The following is a 13,474-nucleotide window of genomic DNA, read 5'->3' on the forward strand; positions in this document are numbered from 1 at the left end:
TCTGGTGGATGTAATTTAGGCGGTTTGGCATATATTTGTTTTCCCATTGTAAGGAAATGACAGAATTCTATAATTCAAAAAAAAAAAAACATGGAGTATAGCCGTACGGCTCGGCTATACTATTTCATTTTAAAAAAAATTAAACAACAGAGTATGACCGCGCGGCTTTACTATATCTTAAAAAATTATAAAAACCCTAAACCCTTGTCTGTAGCTTTTAAGGTTGTGGCATGAGATTCGCAAACAAGCATGTGAAGACTGGGCATGTCTGTGCATAGGCTAATGCGAAGGAAGATGATAAAGTAGCCAACCAGTTGCAGTCTACTGGTATATCTTCTGGTGGAGATGGAGCTGCGTCTTCAGGTAATACTGTAAATATGTGTATAGATGTATGTAGCAGTGTATGTTTGTATTTAACAATGAATTTATGTGTTTATGTGCATGTGTGTTACTATTTCTGGTCTGGATTGGATGAGTTATTAGTATATGTGTTTGAATTGGATGAGTTATTATTATTGTGGTTTGCCTTTTTGTTTGGTTGTTGTTGGTGATTCATTGTTGTGTTGCAGTGGTGGATTGGGCAAATGAAGCTCTTCAAGGTTTGGAAATGGTACCCCCTTTTCACTCTACTTGACACAAAAGTATTTCTCCAGAGTTGCATCTGCACTTGGGAAAAATGACAATCAACTATCCACAGTGAGAATGGAGTTTCTGCCTTTTCGTTTCTTTCATCATGTGGTTGCATTCCTTTTGATAGGTTTTGTTTTCTAGTAGCTCCCCTGTTCTGAAAATAACATTTGTAATCATTATGTACTTGTCCAAATCCAGTTAACTGGTGTGACGGAAACTGAATATCGCATCGCCCTAAGATCGTCTTTTTGGAATGATATTGCCGAAGGTGTGCGTGCGGGCTCTTAAGCGTGAAACTTTCAGGAAGTTTTAAATCATAGCAAAACAAAAACATCCCTGCCAATTGCATTTGTTATGCTTAAAGTAGACCACTAAATATCAGGCAAGGAAGGACCCCTTGCTCTTCCAATTGCCTCAGATTACAACCATAAAATCCAACCAGAAAATCTTTATATTCCTCTCTAGCCAACACTATAGCGCACACAGTGTCACCTCCAAAACCTCATTATCAAGCCCTTTCACAGAACCTCCATGTCGAGGCACTGGCACTGCTAGATACATATATAGCAATTAATCCAATGAGCCAGTTGCCATTTGTTTGTACCATAACTGACCGAGCAACTAGCTAGGCTAGATCATTCGAGTGCCATGCTTTGAGAGGTCATCACCTTAGCCAAAGAAGCAGCATCAACAAATCACAACTCTAAGCAAAGCAAGAGGAGTCCCACATCGGAAAACTACAAGAGATGGAGACTCCCCCTCACCTATAAAAGAAGACTACTCTTTCCTTAGAAGGGGACTGGCTCTTGAGTACTCTCTCTTCTGGATCCATCTCTAGGCTGAGCTTCTCACTTGTTATCTCTATATTTGGGTCTAATCCCCTTGTACAAATGTAAACAAACATTATCATAATGAGAACACCCTTCTCCGTGGACGTAGCCCATCATTCGGGTGAACCACGTATATCTTGTCTTCTATATGTTTATCGTTTGCCCAAATCCTCACACACTTGGTGAAGGTCCTCATCTTCATCCATCATCCATCACACCTCATCACTAAGTTGGACTCAACTTTGGCCTAACCATTTTGAGCATCAACAGTTTGGCGCCGTCTGTGGGAATCAACACAAAAAGCTTCTGTCGTTTCCCCCTTATTCAGTGTCATTCGGCACTCTTACAATCGGCATCACCTAAGTTGCCGTTCGGCAATCCCATGCTGAAGCAACCGTGAGTGCCAAAAGAGTGACATGCAGAAGATAAATCCTTGCAATATAATAGTCCAGAAGAAGAGGAAGTATGTGGGCCACCATAGCTTTCCTTTACATGCCTTACCGTTCGGCACCTTTGATGAATATTGATGAGTGGGCTTCCAAAAGATAAGATCTCCATTTCTTATCTTGTGTCTTTATTTTATTCCCATTTGCCAACATAAATGGTACAAGTCCACCAATCTATTAGCCAATCATAATGTAGCTATCATTTTGCATGTCTTGCATGGCCAAACCACCATCTCAATTCAAAGTGCCATTCCACCAAAAAAAAAAAAAAAGGCTAGACCCTTGCCGAACGGCAAGGGCCATGGAGAAATTTTGGAGTCTCAAATTTTCGAATGGCCCGGCTCCTTCAAAGGCCTAGCTCCGGAGCACCAAAAAAAATGGCTAGACCCTTGCCGAACGGCAAGGGCCATGGAGAAATTTTGGAGTCTCAAATTTTCGAATGGCCCGGCTCCTTCGAAGGCCTAGCTCCGGAGCACCAAAAAAAAAATGGCTAGACCCTTGCCGAACGGCAAGGGCCATGGAGAAATTTTGGAGTCTTAAATTTTCGAATGGCCCGGCTCCTTCGAAGGCCTAGCTCCCGAGCACAAAAAAAAAAAGGCTAGACCCTTGCCGAACGGCAAGGGCCATGGAGGAACTATGGAGGGTCCAAAATTTCCAAATGGCCCGGCCATTCACACAAAAAAAAAAAAAAAACCAAAAAAACAAAAACAAAAAAAACAAATGCACATATGCATTTCTTCCCATCAGCACCCTCGTGCCTTCGGCATCCTTTTTACCTTCGGCACCCTCGTGCCTAGCCACATTGCCTTGCGACATGCAAGCTTTGGGCCTTCGGCACCCCCGTGCCTAGCCACATTACCTTCGGCACCCTCGTGCCTAGCCACATTACCTTGCGACATGCAAGCTTTGGGCCTTCGGCACCCCCGTGCCTAGCCACATTACCTTCGGCACCCGCGTGCCTAGCCACATTGCCTTGCGACATGCAAGCTTTGGGCCTTCGGCACCCCCGTGCCTAGCCACATTACCTTCGGCACCCCCGTGCCTAGCCACATCGCCTTGCGACATGCAAGCTTTGGGCCTTTCGGCACCCCCGTGCCTAGCCACATTACCTTCGGCACCCTCGTGCCTAGCCACATCGCCTTGCGACATGCAAGCTTTGGGCCTTTGGCACCCCCGTGCCTAGCCACATTACCTTCGGCACCCCCGTGCCTAGCCACATTACCTTTGGCACCCTCGTGCCTAGCCACATTGCCTTGCGACATGCAAGCTTTGTGCCTTCGGCACCCCCGTGCCTAGCCACATCGCCTTGCGACATAGAAGCTTTGTGCCTTCGGCACCCTCGTGCCTAGCCACACCTTGTGTCACTTTCGGTACCCCCGTAGCTAGGTCTAATGTCTTGCAACATGCAAGTCTTATGCCTTCGGCACCCTCGTGCCCAGCCACATTGTCTTGTGACATACAAGCTTCATGTCTCCTTCGGCATCCTCTTTGCCTTTGGCACCTCCTTGCCTAAGCATATTGCCTTGCAAACATGCAACCTTAGTGTCACCTTCGGCACCCTCGTGCCTAAGCCCATCGCCTTGACACGTGCAATTCTTATGCCTTCGGCACCCTTGTGCCCAACCACATTCCCCTGAGACATGCAACTTTGTCCCTTCGGCAACCCCTTCACCTTCGGCACCCTCGTGCCAAGTTCTCTCCCTTCCAAATGTCCTTCTTACCCGGGGACTTAGGGGACTATGGGCAGTGCACTATACAGCTTGGAAGATGAACTATGGTGTTGCTCAGCCAGTGCACTTAAAATTACAAGTCCCCAACCAAGAAGTACCTTCTTACTCAAGAACTTGGGGGACTACTGTTTGTACCATAACTGACCGAGCAACTAGCTAGGCTATATCATTCGAGTGCCATGCTTTGAGAGGTCATCACCTTAGCCAAAGAAGCATCACCACAAATCACAACTCTAAGCAAAGCAAGAGGAGTCCCACATCGGAAAACTACAAGAGATGGAGACTCCCCCTCACCTATAAAAGAAGACTACTCTTTCCTTAGAAGGGGGACTGGCTCTTGAGTACTCTCTCTTCTGGATCCATCTCTAGGCTGAGCTTCTCACTTGTTATCTCTATATTTGGGTCTAATCCCCTTGTACAAATGTAAACAAACATTATCATAATGAGAACACCCTTCTCCGTGGACGTAGCCCATCATTCGGGTGACCCACGTATATCTTGTCTTCTATATGTTTATCGTTTGCCCAAATCCTCACACACTTGGTGAAGGTCCTCATCTTCATCCATCATCCATCACACCTCATCACTAAGTTGGACTCAATATTGGCCGGGCCATTTTGAGCATCAACAGTTTGGCGCCGTCTGTGGGAATCGACACAAGAAGCCTTTGTTGTTCTCCCTTAATTCAGTGCCCTTCGGCACCCTTCCAATCATTGCCTTTGTTGTTTGTGGGTGTGTAGGAAGATAGGGTTGAGGATTATAACCCTCTTTTCTCAGTTCAAGAAGAAGACTCTTGAGCATTGAATACATCTGAGCAGACTGTGGGTGACTTCCATCTGCTGCAACAAACATATGAGTGTTGTTATTAACCTCGATCCAACTGTACCCAGGAACCTCCTTCATCAAACTTCTAACCTTAAGCACACTCCCCCATTTTCCAGCATCAGCATGTATATTTGAGAGTAGTATATAATACCCAGAATTTTGTGGTTCTACGTCAAAAAGATGTCTTGATGCCTCTTCAGCAAGCTCAACATTGCCATGGACCCGACAAGATCCAAGCAATGTTCCCCAGACACCAGAATCTGGGGAGAATGGCATGCTCTTTATTGTTTCAAATGCTTCACTTAAACGTCCAGCACGCCCAAATAGATCTACCATGCAAGTATAATGCTCCAACCTAGCTGGGATCCCATATTCCTCAATCATGCAATGGAAGTAGAAAATTCCATCATCCACTTGGCCTGCATCGCCACAAGCAGATAATATACCAAGAAAGGTGACATGATCAGGCAGGATCCCATTACCCAACATTTCACGAAACAGGACAAGAGAATCCTTAAGGCAACTGTGACTCCCATAAGCAGAAATAATGCTGTTCCAGGAAACTTCATTCTTCTCTTCCATCATGTCAAACACACGGCAAGCAAGAACTAAGTTTCCACATTTGGCATACACGTCTATCAGTGCACTCTCAGCAAACAGATCAGAGCTAAATGCACTTCTAATCATGAAACCATGAATCTCTTTCCCATAATGAAGTGCCGGTAAGTTTGCACAAGCAGAAAGAGCAGCTGAAATGCTTACACAGTCATGCTTGGCACTTGCCATCCCCATTTGACGAAATATATCAATGGCTTCTTCTGGCTTGCCATTCTGGGAATAGCTTGTTATCATTGAGTTCCAACAAATGGTGTCCCTTTCAAACATTCTTTCAAAAACTTGATGAGCAAGATCCAATCTTCCAGATTTTGCATACATGTCTATAAGCGCACTTCCCAGATGGAGCCTTCCGTCAAGCCCATGCTTGAGGATGTTTCCATGCAATTCCTTTCCCAATTTCAGAGCAACCAAACCAGCACAAGCTGGTAAAACACTTGCCAAGGTTAGAGAATTCGGTCGCATTTTCTCTTTAAGTAACCGTCTAAAAATTTCCAATGCATCATTATTCATCCCATTGAGAACGAGCCCTGAAATCATAGCAGTGCACATGACAACATCAGTTCTGGTGCTTTGGTTGAAAATTTTGCGTGCCATATCCACATTCGTGCACTTGAACCAAATTTTGATGGTTGTTATTGTTCTTGACCCTCGATACAAATTGGGGAACTTGGAGTTTATCTTGAAGAGCCAGTTTGAAAATCCGGAAGATGCAGTTAAGAAGAAGAATGAGATCGAAGAGATTTTAAAGAAGCTTGATGAGGAGTATGCCATGCTGCCACTACTACCACCACCACCACCATCCACTCAAAGTAGTAGTTATTGTTCTAGCGATACTACTACCATGAATACAACAAGTAGTAGCTTAAGCCGAGTGGGAAAGAAACGAAGCAAATGAATGAAAATTGGAGAAAAGAGACTCAAGCAAATGATGTTGTGATATTGGAGCATGAGATTGATAGGTACATCAATCGATCCTTACTTTAAACTCTTTGATACCTTCCCTTTCCCTTCGTCTCTTCGATCTCTAATTCTTCTCCTCGATCCCTTATTTCTTCTTTGTTCTATTGCTCAAGGGTTTACTCTAACCTTAAGGGCTATCTACTCTAAACCTACGGGCTGTTCTACATCACCGACCCTATTGAAGATGTGGTTCACGAATTTGATGTTTTAAAGTGGTGAAAATTGAATGAGGTTAAGTATCCGGGTTTGGCACTTATTGCAAAGGATATACTTGCCATCCCGGTATCAACGGTGGCTTCGGAATCATGCTTTAGCACAGGTGGTCGGGTAGTTAATTCATTTTGTGCTTCTTTGACTCCTAAGATTGTGGAGGCCTTAATTTGCTCTGAAAATTGTTAAGGTCAGATGACATATCCTATTTACAAAATGAGCCAACAATTCAAGAGATGGAGTTCTATGAATCCATTGAATAAGGTATTTCTTTGTAATTTTATGTGATTTATCAATGTATTATGAGTTCATCGACACCTCCTAAGTTTGGCCCAACTACTTTTAAATGTTAGGAGGAATTTAATGAAGTTGCAACACTTGGGACTACATGCCTCTGTGGAGTTTTTGCATGCTTGTATTTTATTTATATTTTGTTGCAGTGGGATTTTAATTTATCTTGGAGCTTATTTTGATGAATTTGGATTGTAATTTATATTTTGCTGAAGTTGGATTGTAATTTATATTTGCTGAAGTTGGATTGATTTTGATGTGTTAAAAGCTTGGTGAAAGTTTCAATTTGGGCTTGGCCTATTTGATAATGAACAAATTGGTCAGGTCTATAATATAATTATATTTTGGGCAGGTCTGTAATATAATATAATTTTGGGAAGATCTGTTATATAAATTATATTATACAATTTTAGGCTCAGGCCAAAAGCTGGAAACCACAAGAACCGAACCAAAATAGGGCAGTTCGAGTTGGTTGGGTCTTGCTTATGAATTTTTGTCAAAACTAGACCAGACCGAACAGGTCTTTATTTTCAGTTTAGGCTCCAATTTCATGAGAAAACCACCCTGAGTATTGAGTTCACTGGATCTTTCAACTAATTTGTAGATTATCAAAAGAAAAAAAAAAAGGTAAAGATTTCATTACATATGTATTATATATGTATTATATTTTGGTCTTTTTGGTTACTTTGGAATGTATTGTGAATTCGAACTTTTTTATAAATATTTGTAAGAGGCCCCCTCATACATGAAATTATGTCTTTGCCATTGACAAGACCACTAGGGTGTGCCTCATGGACGGCCTAGACATAAATGATCATGTGGTTATGTGCAACCCAACGACTACCTCCGACCATGAACACAGTGCCATATTTGTTATAAAAAAATATATAGTTTTCCTTTTCCGTAAAGCCAAATACAAAGCATTTATATTATAAATAACATATAAACAAATTGGAAAACTTTTAAGGTACAATGAAATTAAAGAAAAACAAACTAATAGGTACGTAAAAGCAAAATAAATTATAAAAAGTTGAGTTTGGTACAGTGAAGCACGTCAAAGACGCTGTCCTAAAGCCTTTGTAGCCTCCCTATGTGCAGTACTGATAATCTACAAGACTCCAAAATATGACCCCTTGTACACAAACTCAAGATCCGCTGTGAGTACGTTCATAGACGGATATAGGTATCCAAGTCACAGAACCATTATCAAAATAATAATATAAAGTAGAGAACATATATAAAAGTAGAAAAAGGAGAGAATTAGTTTGTGATGGTGATTGTGGTATGTGATATTTTGATGGTGTATTGTGGTTGTTCAAATGTGAAGGAGGAGTGGCCTTTTATAGGCATCCAATAACATGTAACCTTCACCACATTAAACTGGAAAATTAAGTAGAAATAAAACCTAAAAATTAAATATTTATAACCCCCACAATAAATAAAATAAAATAGCCAAAATAATAAATAAATAAGACGGTTAAATTTTTAAAACCTTTTTAAAATTCCAACAATCCCCACAAGGTTTTCAAAATTTTACCATGACAAAAAAAATTAGTGAAAATATATATTTATATATGGGCAATATAATAGTATGCAGTAGGCAGGGCCGGCTGTAAGAACCCAAAACAAAATATCTAAAAAGAAAGAAAATATCTAAAAAGTAAGAAAAATATCTTTTAGCAAAAAGACAAGTTTGCCCTCGTATATTTTAATGGGGAAAAATTTGACTTTTCAATCGAGAAATAATTTGGGAATCGGCGAAACGAGTTCGTAGACACGGAGTAGACCCGAATCGGAGCCGTAACGAAGAAGATATGGTCTAAAAATCGCGAAGGGCAAAATGGTAAATTGGCCAAAAATTCAGATTTTATACCTTCTCTCTCTCTTCTCCCCGTCAGTTCTCTCTCTCTCTCCTCTCTCTCTCCTTCCGCGAGATCTGGGTCATGCGACCCTTCGCCTTCCAAGCGACGGCCCGGCCACCACAGGCCGAGCCGATCTCCGTCGTGGGTACCATCGGGTCCGTCTCCGTGTCGCCGTCGCAACCTGACCAACCTCCACCCCGGGGCCGCCCTGAGCTGGCCGGAAAATCGTGTTTTCCGACGGAGGTTCGTCCGAAGCTACCCAAACTTCCAGCTCGAAATTCTCCTTCGTTTCTCCACCAAATCGATCGAGTAAGGCATGGTTTCTCAGCTATTTTTCGTGCTCTAGCTGATGGGTATATGGGCTTCGATCGACTTTAGCTCTAAGGGGTTCGATGTTCGACTTGAAATCTGGCCGGAACTTCGGCAGCTCGAAACTACTATTTCTGGTCACTTTTTGGGGGTTGTCCAAGAACAAAAGTGACTCCAAATGGGGTGTTGTACCTAGGGTAGGAGTTTGGAGTCTTGGTTCCGAGATTTTTCGGCCACCCGAAATCGCTTCACCCAAAGCTGCCCGCTCGTGCTGGAGCTCGTGGGCGGGGGTACTGATGTAATTATGTGCAGATTTGTGGCCCTCGTGTCGTCACGAGCGTGTGGGATTTCGCGAATCTCGATTCGGAGTCCGTTTGAGCTCCGAACGGATTTTCCATATTGCGCGATCCGTGGGTGCAGTGTCGTTAAATAATCGGATATCGCTGAATTTCGGATATGTCGGTCTACATGATGTCAGGATCATGTAGGATTCGACGGATTGCGAATCGGAGTCCTGGCTACTCCGGAATCGCCAACCCTGGGGCTAGGGTTTGGATTTTAAGCGATAACGTGATTTTAACTAATCCGACCGTCCGATTCGGACCAAATTCGCAGAACATGGTTCCCGCTCTATGAGAAATCTTCAGGGAAGCTCAAATTGGCCATCGGGCATCGTGGACCCCATGGGTCCCGGGTCGTCCGATCTGACCGTTTATCGCTTAGCTGAGTGTCAGACCTTCCAAAACTGGTCCAAATGTCTGAAAGGCATAATGTGAGTAACTTGGGATGAAATGCACGTATTTCTAGGAGCCGGGGGCAGGGTGTTAATTTAAATTCTTTTTATCCAGCAGTTTATTAATTTATTATTCTTGGATAATCAGGCACCAGGAGTCCAGCTAATCCACATGAGGGACCTTCAAGAGGTCCAGCTAACTCGGACCAGCAGTGAGTGGACCTTTCTTTTCTAAATGATTTTATTGAATAAGTTTCATTATTTAATCTCGAATAAGTTTTATTCAGTATGAGTTTCCCATAAATTTAAATATCTATTCTATATAGTGCTTAAAGGATTTTGCTACAGTTATATAGACAGCAGATTCTGAGATCTATGATACAGAAACAGTAATTTAGCTCAGACTTATCAGAATACAAAGGATACTAGATTTTATGCAAGATAGTTATTTTAGGCCACCATGTACCCACTCATTTATTTATGGTGATTACCCACAGTCGGACCGATGTCTACGGACATCTAGTCTGCTTTCAGTTTACGTCAGTGCACTTGACTTTTGCCTCACGAGTTTTGGGGATGCTCGGACCGAGACCTCCCAGGATTGCGGCTCGGCTGACTTATGTCCCCGAGACCTGCCAGGATAGCGGATCAGGCTGACTACAGTCCCCTGTATCCTGCCTGAGCGACTCGAGCTGACTTGGTGTCATCGAGGACCTGCCGGCAGATCAGGCTGATCATAGTCCCCTGATTTCGCCAGTTTGCGGCTCGGGTAGCCTGTGTGACGCCCGAGACCTGCCAGGGGAATTGACGGATTTACAGAGGATTTGACGGATTTACAGGGGTACGCCTAGGTGGTAGTTTAAAGAAATTTCAGTGCTTTTATGCAAATATTGATTACAGTGATTTTACTCGATATTTCCTTGGTATTGAGCATCTCTTACATCTGGATATATATATATATATATGTATATATTTATGTGAATGCTTTGGATTTACCCTAATTCAGTGCAGTTTATATATATTCAGTTTTATGATTATTATTTTTACAGTGGGGGTTATATATATTCAGTGCCGAAGTTTTGGCAGAAGCCTAAGGGAGAGTTTAAAGCGAGAAGGGTAAAAAGGTCTTTTGTGCCCGACATTCGCCAGGTGTCGGACACGCACAGGATTCGGCTCGGATTCCAAAGCAGAAATGGGGTCGGGTCCTGTCACCGGCCCTGGGTGATTTAAGGCCTAGGGCCAAAGTTCAAGAATGTGCCCTTTATAAACAAATAAATAAATATAATTACAATTTTTTATCAAATAATAAATTTTATTAAAATTATAAGAGTTTACAACCAATAATATAGAAAACTTTGAGCCTCAAACGAAGGAAAAAGAGTACCCGATTGAAAACATTACAATCAACAACAAATTAACTTGCATGTCCCTATGCTTCACCTTCATATGCACCTACAAAATAAAAATAGCAATGAAATCCTAATCACAAAAGATCACTTAAAATGTCTTCTTGTTGCAGTTTTAGAAGCAAAATCATCAATTATACTATCATATTTAATGTTTTCCAACATATCTCTTTCAATGCATAATATAGCTAGTCCATTTAGCCTATCTTGAGCCATGGTGGTCCGCAAATAAGATTTTAATAATTTTAATTTAGAAAAACTTCTTTCAGCAGATGCCACAGTCACAGGTATAGTCAGTAATATCCTATAAGCAACCATTACATTTGGAAACATATCCACACTCTTTACAAATTCTAGAATTTTAATGGATGTCGATGGTTTATCTGTTTCAATTGCTTCACTTGGTAACATCACTTGCAACACCTGTAATTCTGACTCTAAATCTCTTGCATCAATATCAGTATCATTGTCATTTTTTAAAGCATTTTCAAGATTCAAACAAGAGCTTCTCAATTCATTTTCATCCAAAGAAGTCAATTTTGCAGCATCAAATAAGAACCCAAAAATAGATTCAAAGATATGCAATTGTTCAAACCTACTTTTCAATTCACCAAGAGCAATATCCACTATGACAAGAAAGTAATCAGTTCTAAAGGATTCTTCAGATGATTGTTGTTCCCTCTCATTATTGGAAATCTCATCAAAATGTCTCTTTCTACAGGTTTGACGTTTTTTAAGAAATATAGGCTCAATTTCCATATCTAATGCAATTACTTTAGCATCAATCATGGCAGAAGTAAACCCATTTATCCTATAGTTTTCAAAAAATGAAACGAGTCCTTCTAATTGTCTTACAGCAACATCAAGACGCATGTCTTCAGATTGTAATTTTTTACTAACTAAGTTAATCTTGTGCAAAATGTCATACCAAATAACCAAGCTTAATATAAACTCGAAACTTGAAAGCTCTCCTGATGCTAAACTTTCAGCATCCCTACTCAATTTAGCATCTTCACTAATTTCAGCTAATTTAAATAAAGCTTCTCTGATTTTAGAAGCTTGAGATTTTATTGCTTTAACACTTTCTATGTGACTTTCCCAGCGTGTAGTTGACAATGATTTCAAAGTTAAACCATCAATATAATCAAGTAACACATTCCACCTTTTTGTTGAATTAGAGAATACCGTATATATGCATTGACATGCTCCAAAAAAGGATTTTGCTTTGACACATGACTTGGCCATATCACAAAGTATTAAATTAAGACAATGAGAACCGCATGGCATGTAAAACGCTCTAGGATTTATATCAAGTAATCTTTTTTGTACACCCATATTTTTCCCTTTCATATTTGATCCATTATCATAGCCCTGCCCCCTTACATCATCAATATTTAGTTCAAGCTTTTTTATTACATCTTGCAATTCATTAAAAATTCCTAATCCAGTTGTATCTTGCACAATTAGAAACTCTAAAAAGTACTCTTCTATATTTATCGGAGTACATGAAACATCTACACACCTTAATATTAAAGTCATTTGTTCTTTGTGACTTGCATCAGGAGTACAATCAAGAATCACTGAAAAATACTTTGCCTCTTTGACTTTTTTAATAATTATTTGTTTAACATTTGATGCTAAAATATCTATCAACTCATTTTGAATTTTATGGCTAAGATAATGATAATGAATTTTCTTATCTTGAATGAGACGAAAATGATGTTGCATTACTGGATCAAACTCTGAGATCATTTCAAGTAGGCCTAAAAAGTTACCATTGCCATCTTCAAAAACTTTTTCATTTGTTCCACGGAATGCCAAATTATGTGTAGCAAGACATTTCACAACATCAATGATTCTTACCATAACATTTTTCCAGTGTAATGTATCTTTCTTGATTAGCTCTTGTAGTTCTTTATCAATTGTTTGACTTGTTTTCAATCTTATTTGCAACTCAACACAAGACCTCAAGTTAGTAATGTGTTCAATACTTTTTTCATGTTGTTTAAGCTTATCACCAAGATGTTTCCAGTCTCTAGATCCTTCACTTGCTAACTGACTTCTAGCATGCATTGTTTTAAACAGCTTACAACAGAAACAAAACACTTTATCCAACTCCTTTGAGTACACTAACCATTTTCTATCATGAGTCTCCCCATTTGGTAATGTTCGAAGATAAAAATGTGAAGAAAAATGTCTGCATTGTTCATCAATAGGGAATTTGTGATTATTTTCTCTTATAGGACCATTTTCTAAAAGTAAATCCCTCATTTTTAGATCAAGATTATCCCAGACTCTTGGATCATAAATGTTCAAATTAGTTTCATTTTCATTTTCATTTGTGTTCTCATTTTCATTATGTTCTTCAGCTAAATTTGGTACTTCACGGTTCAAATTAGTTTCAATTTCATTTTCATTTTCGTTCTCCTTTTCATTTATGTCATTTTCATTATGTTCTTCAGCTAAATTTGGTGCCTCACTATTTTTAAGGAAATATTTATTTAAAGATCCTCTTAGGTTTTGAGCAATTTCTTCTTCCTTTTTCTTTTTTTGTCTTTTGAGATTTCCAGAAAGTTGCTTTTTAGAAAACATTTTAAAAAATTTATCATAAACACACAAGCAAT

The 13,474-nt window shown here is 40.3% G+C and overlaps 2 protein-coding genes across 2 annotated transcripts; both read right to left on the bottom strand.

Moving 5' to 3' along the window:
- Positions 1-3,318: 3,318 nt before the first annotated feature.
- LOC117621074 (pentatricopeptide repeat-containing protein At4g21300-like) lies at positions 3,319-5,850 on the bottom strand. Its single transcript, XM_034351350.1, has 2 exons — positions 4,354-5,850; positions 3,319-3,657 (listed from the first exon to the last, which is right to left on the bottom strand). The coding sequence occupies exons 1-2, from the start codon at positions 5,848-5,850 to the stop codon at positions 3,319-3,321; spliced, it is 1,836 nt and encodes a 611-aa protein (XP_034207241.1).
- Positions 5,851-10,937: 5,087 nt separating this feature from the next.
- On the bottom strand, positions 10,938-12,923 carry LOC117621075 (zinc finger MYM-type protein 1-like). Its single transcript, XM_034351351.1, has one exon. The coding sequence runs from the start codon at positions 12,921-12,923 to the stop codon at positions 10,938-10,940; it is 1,986 nt and encodes a 661-aa protein (XP_034207242.1).
- Between the last annotated feature and the right edge of the window lie 551 nt (positions 12,924-13,474).

The sequence above is a fragment of the Prunus dulcis genome, chromosome 3, assembly GCF_902201215.1.
Source record: "Prunus dulcis chromosome 3, ALMONDv2, whole genome shotgun sequence".
NCBI lineage: Eukaryota > Viridiplantae > Streptophyta > Magnoliopsida > Rosales > Rosaceae > Prunus > Prunus dulcis.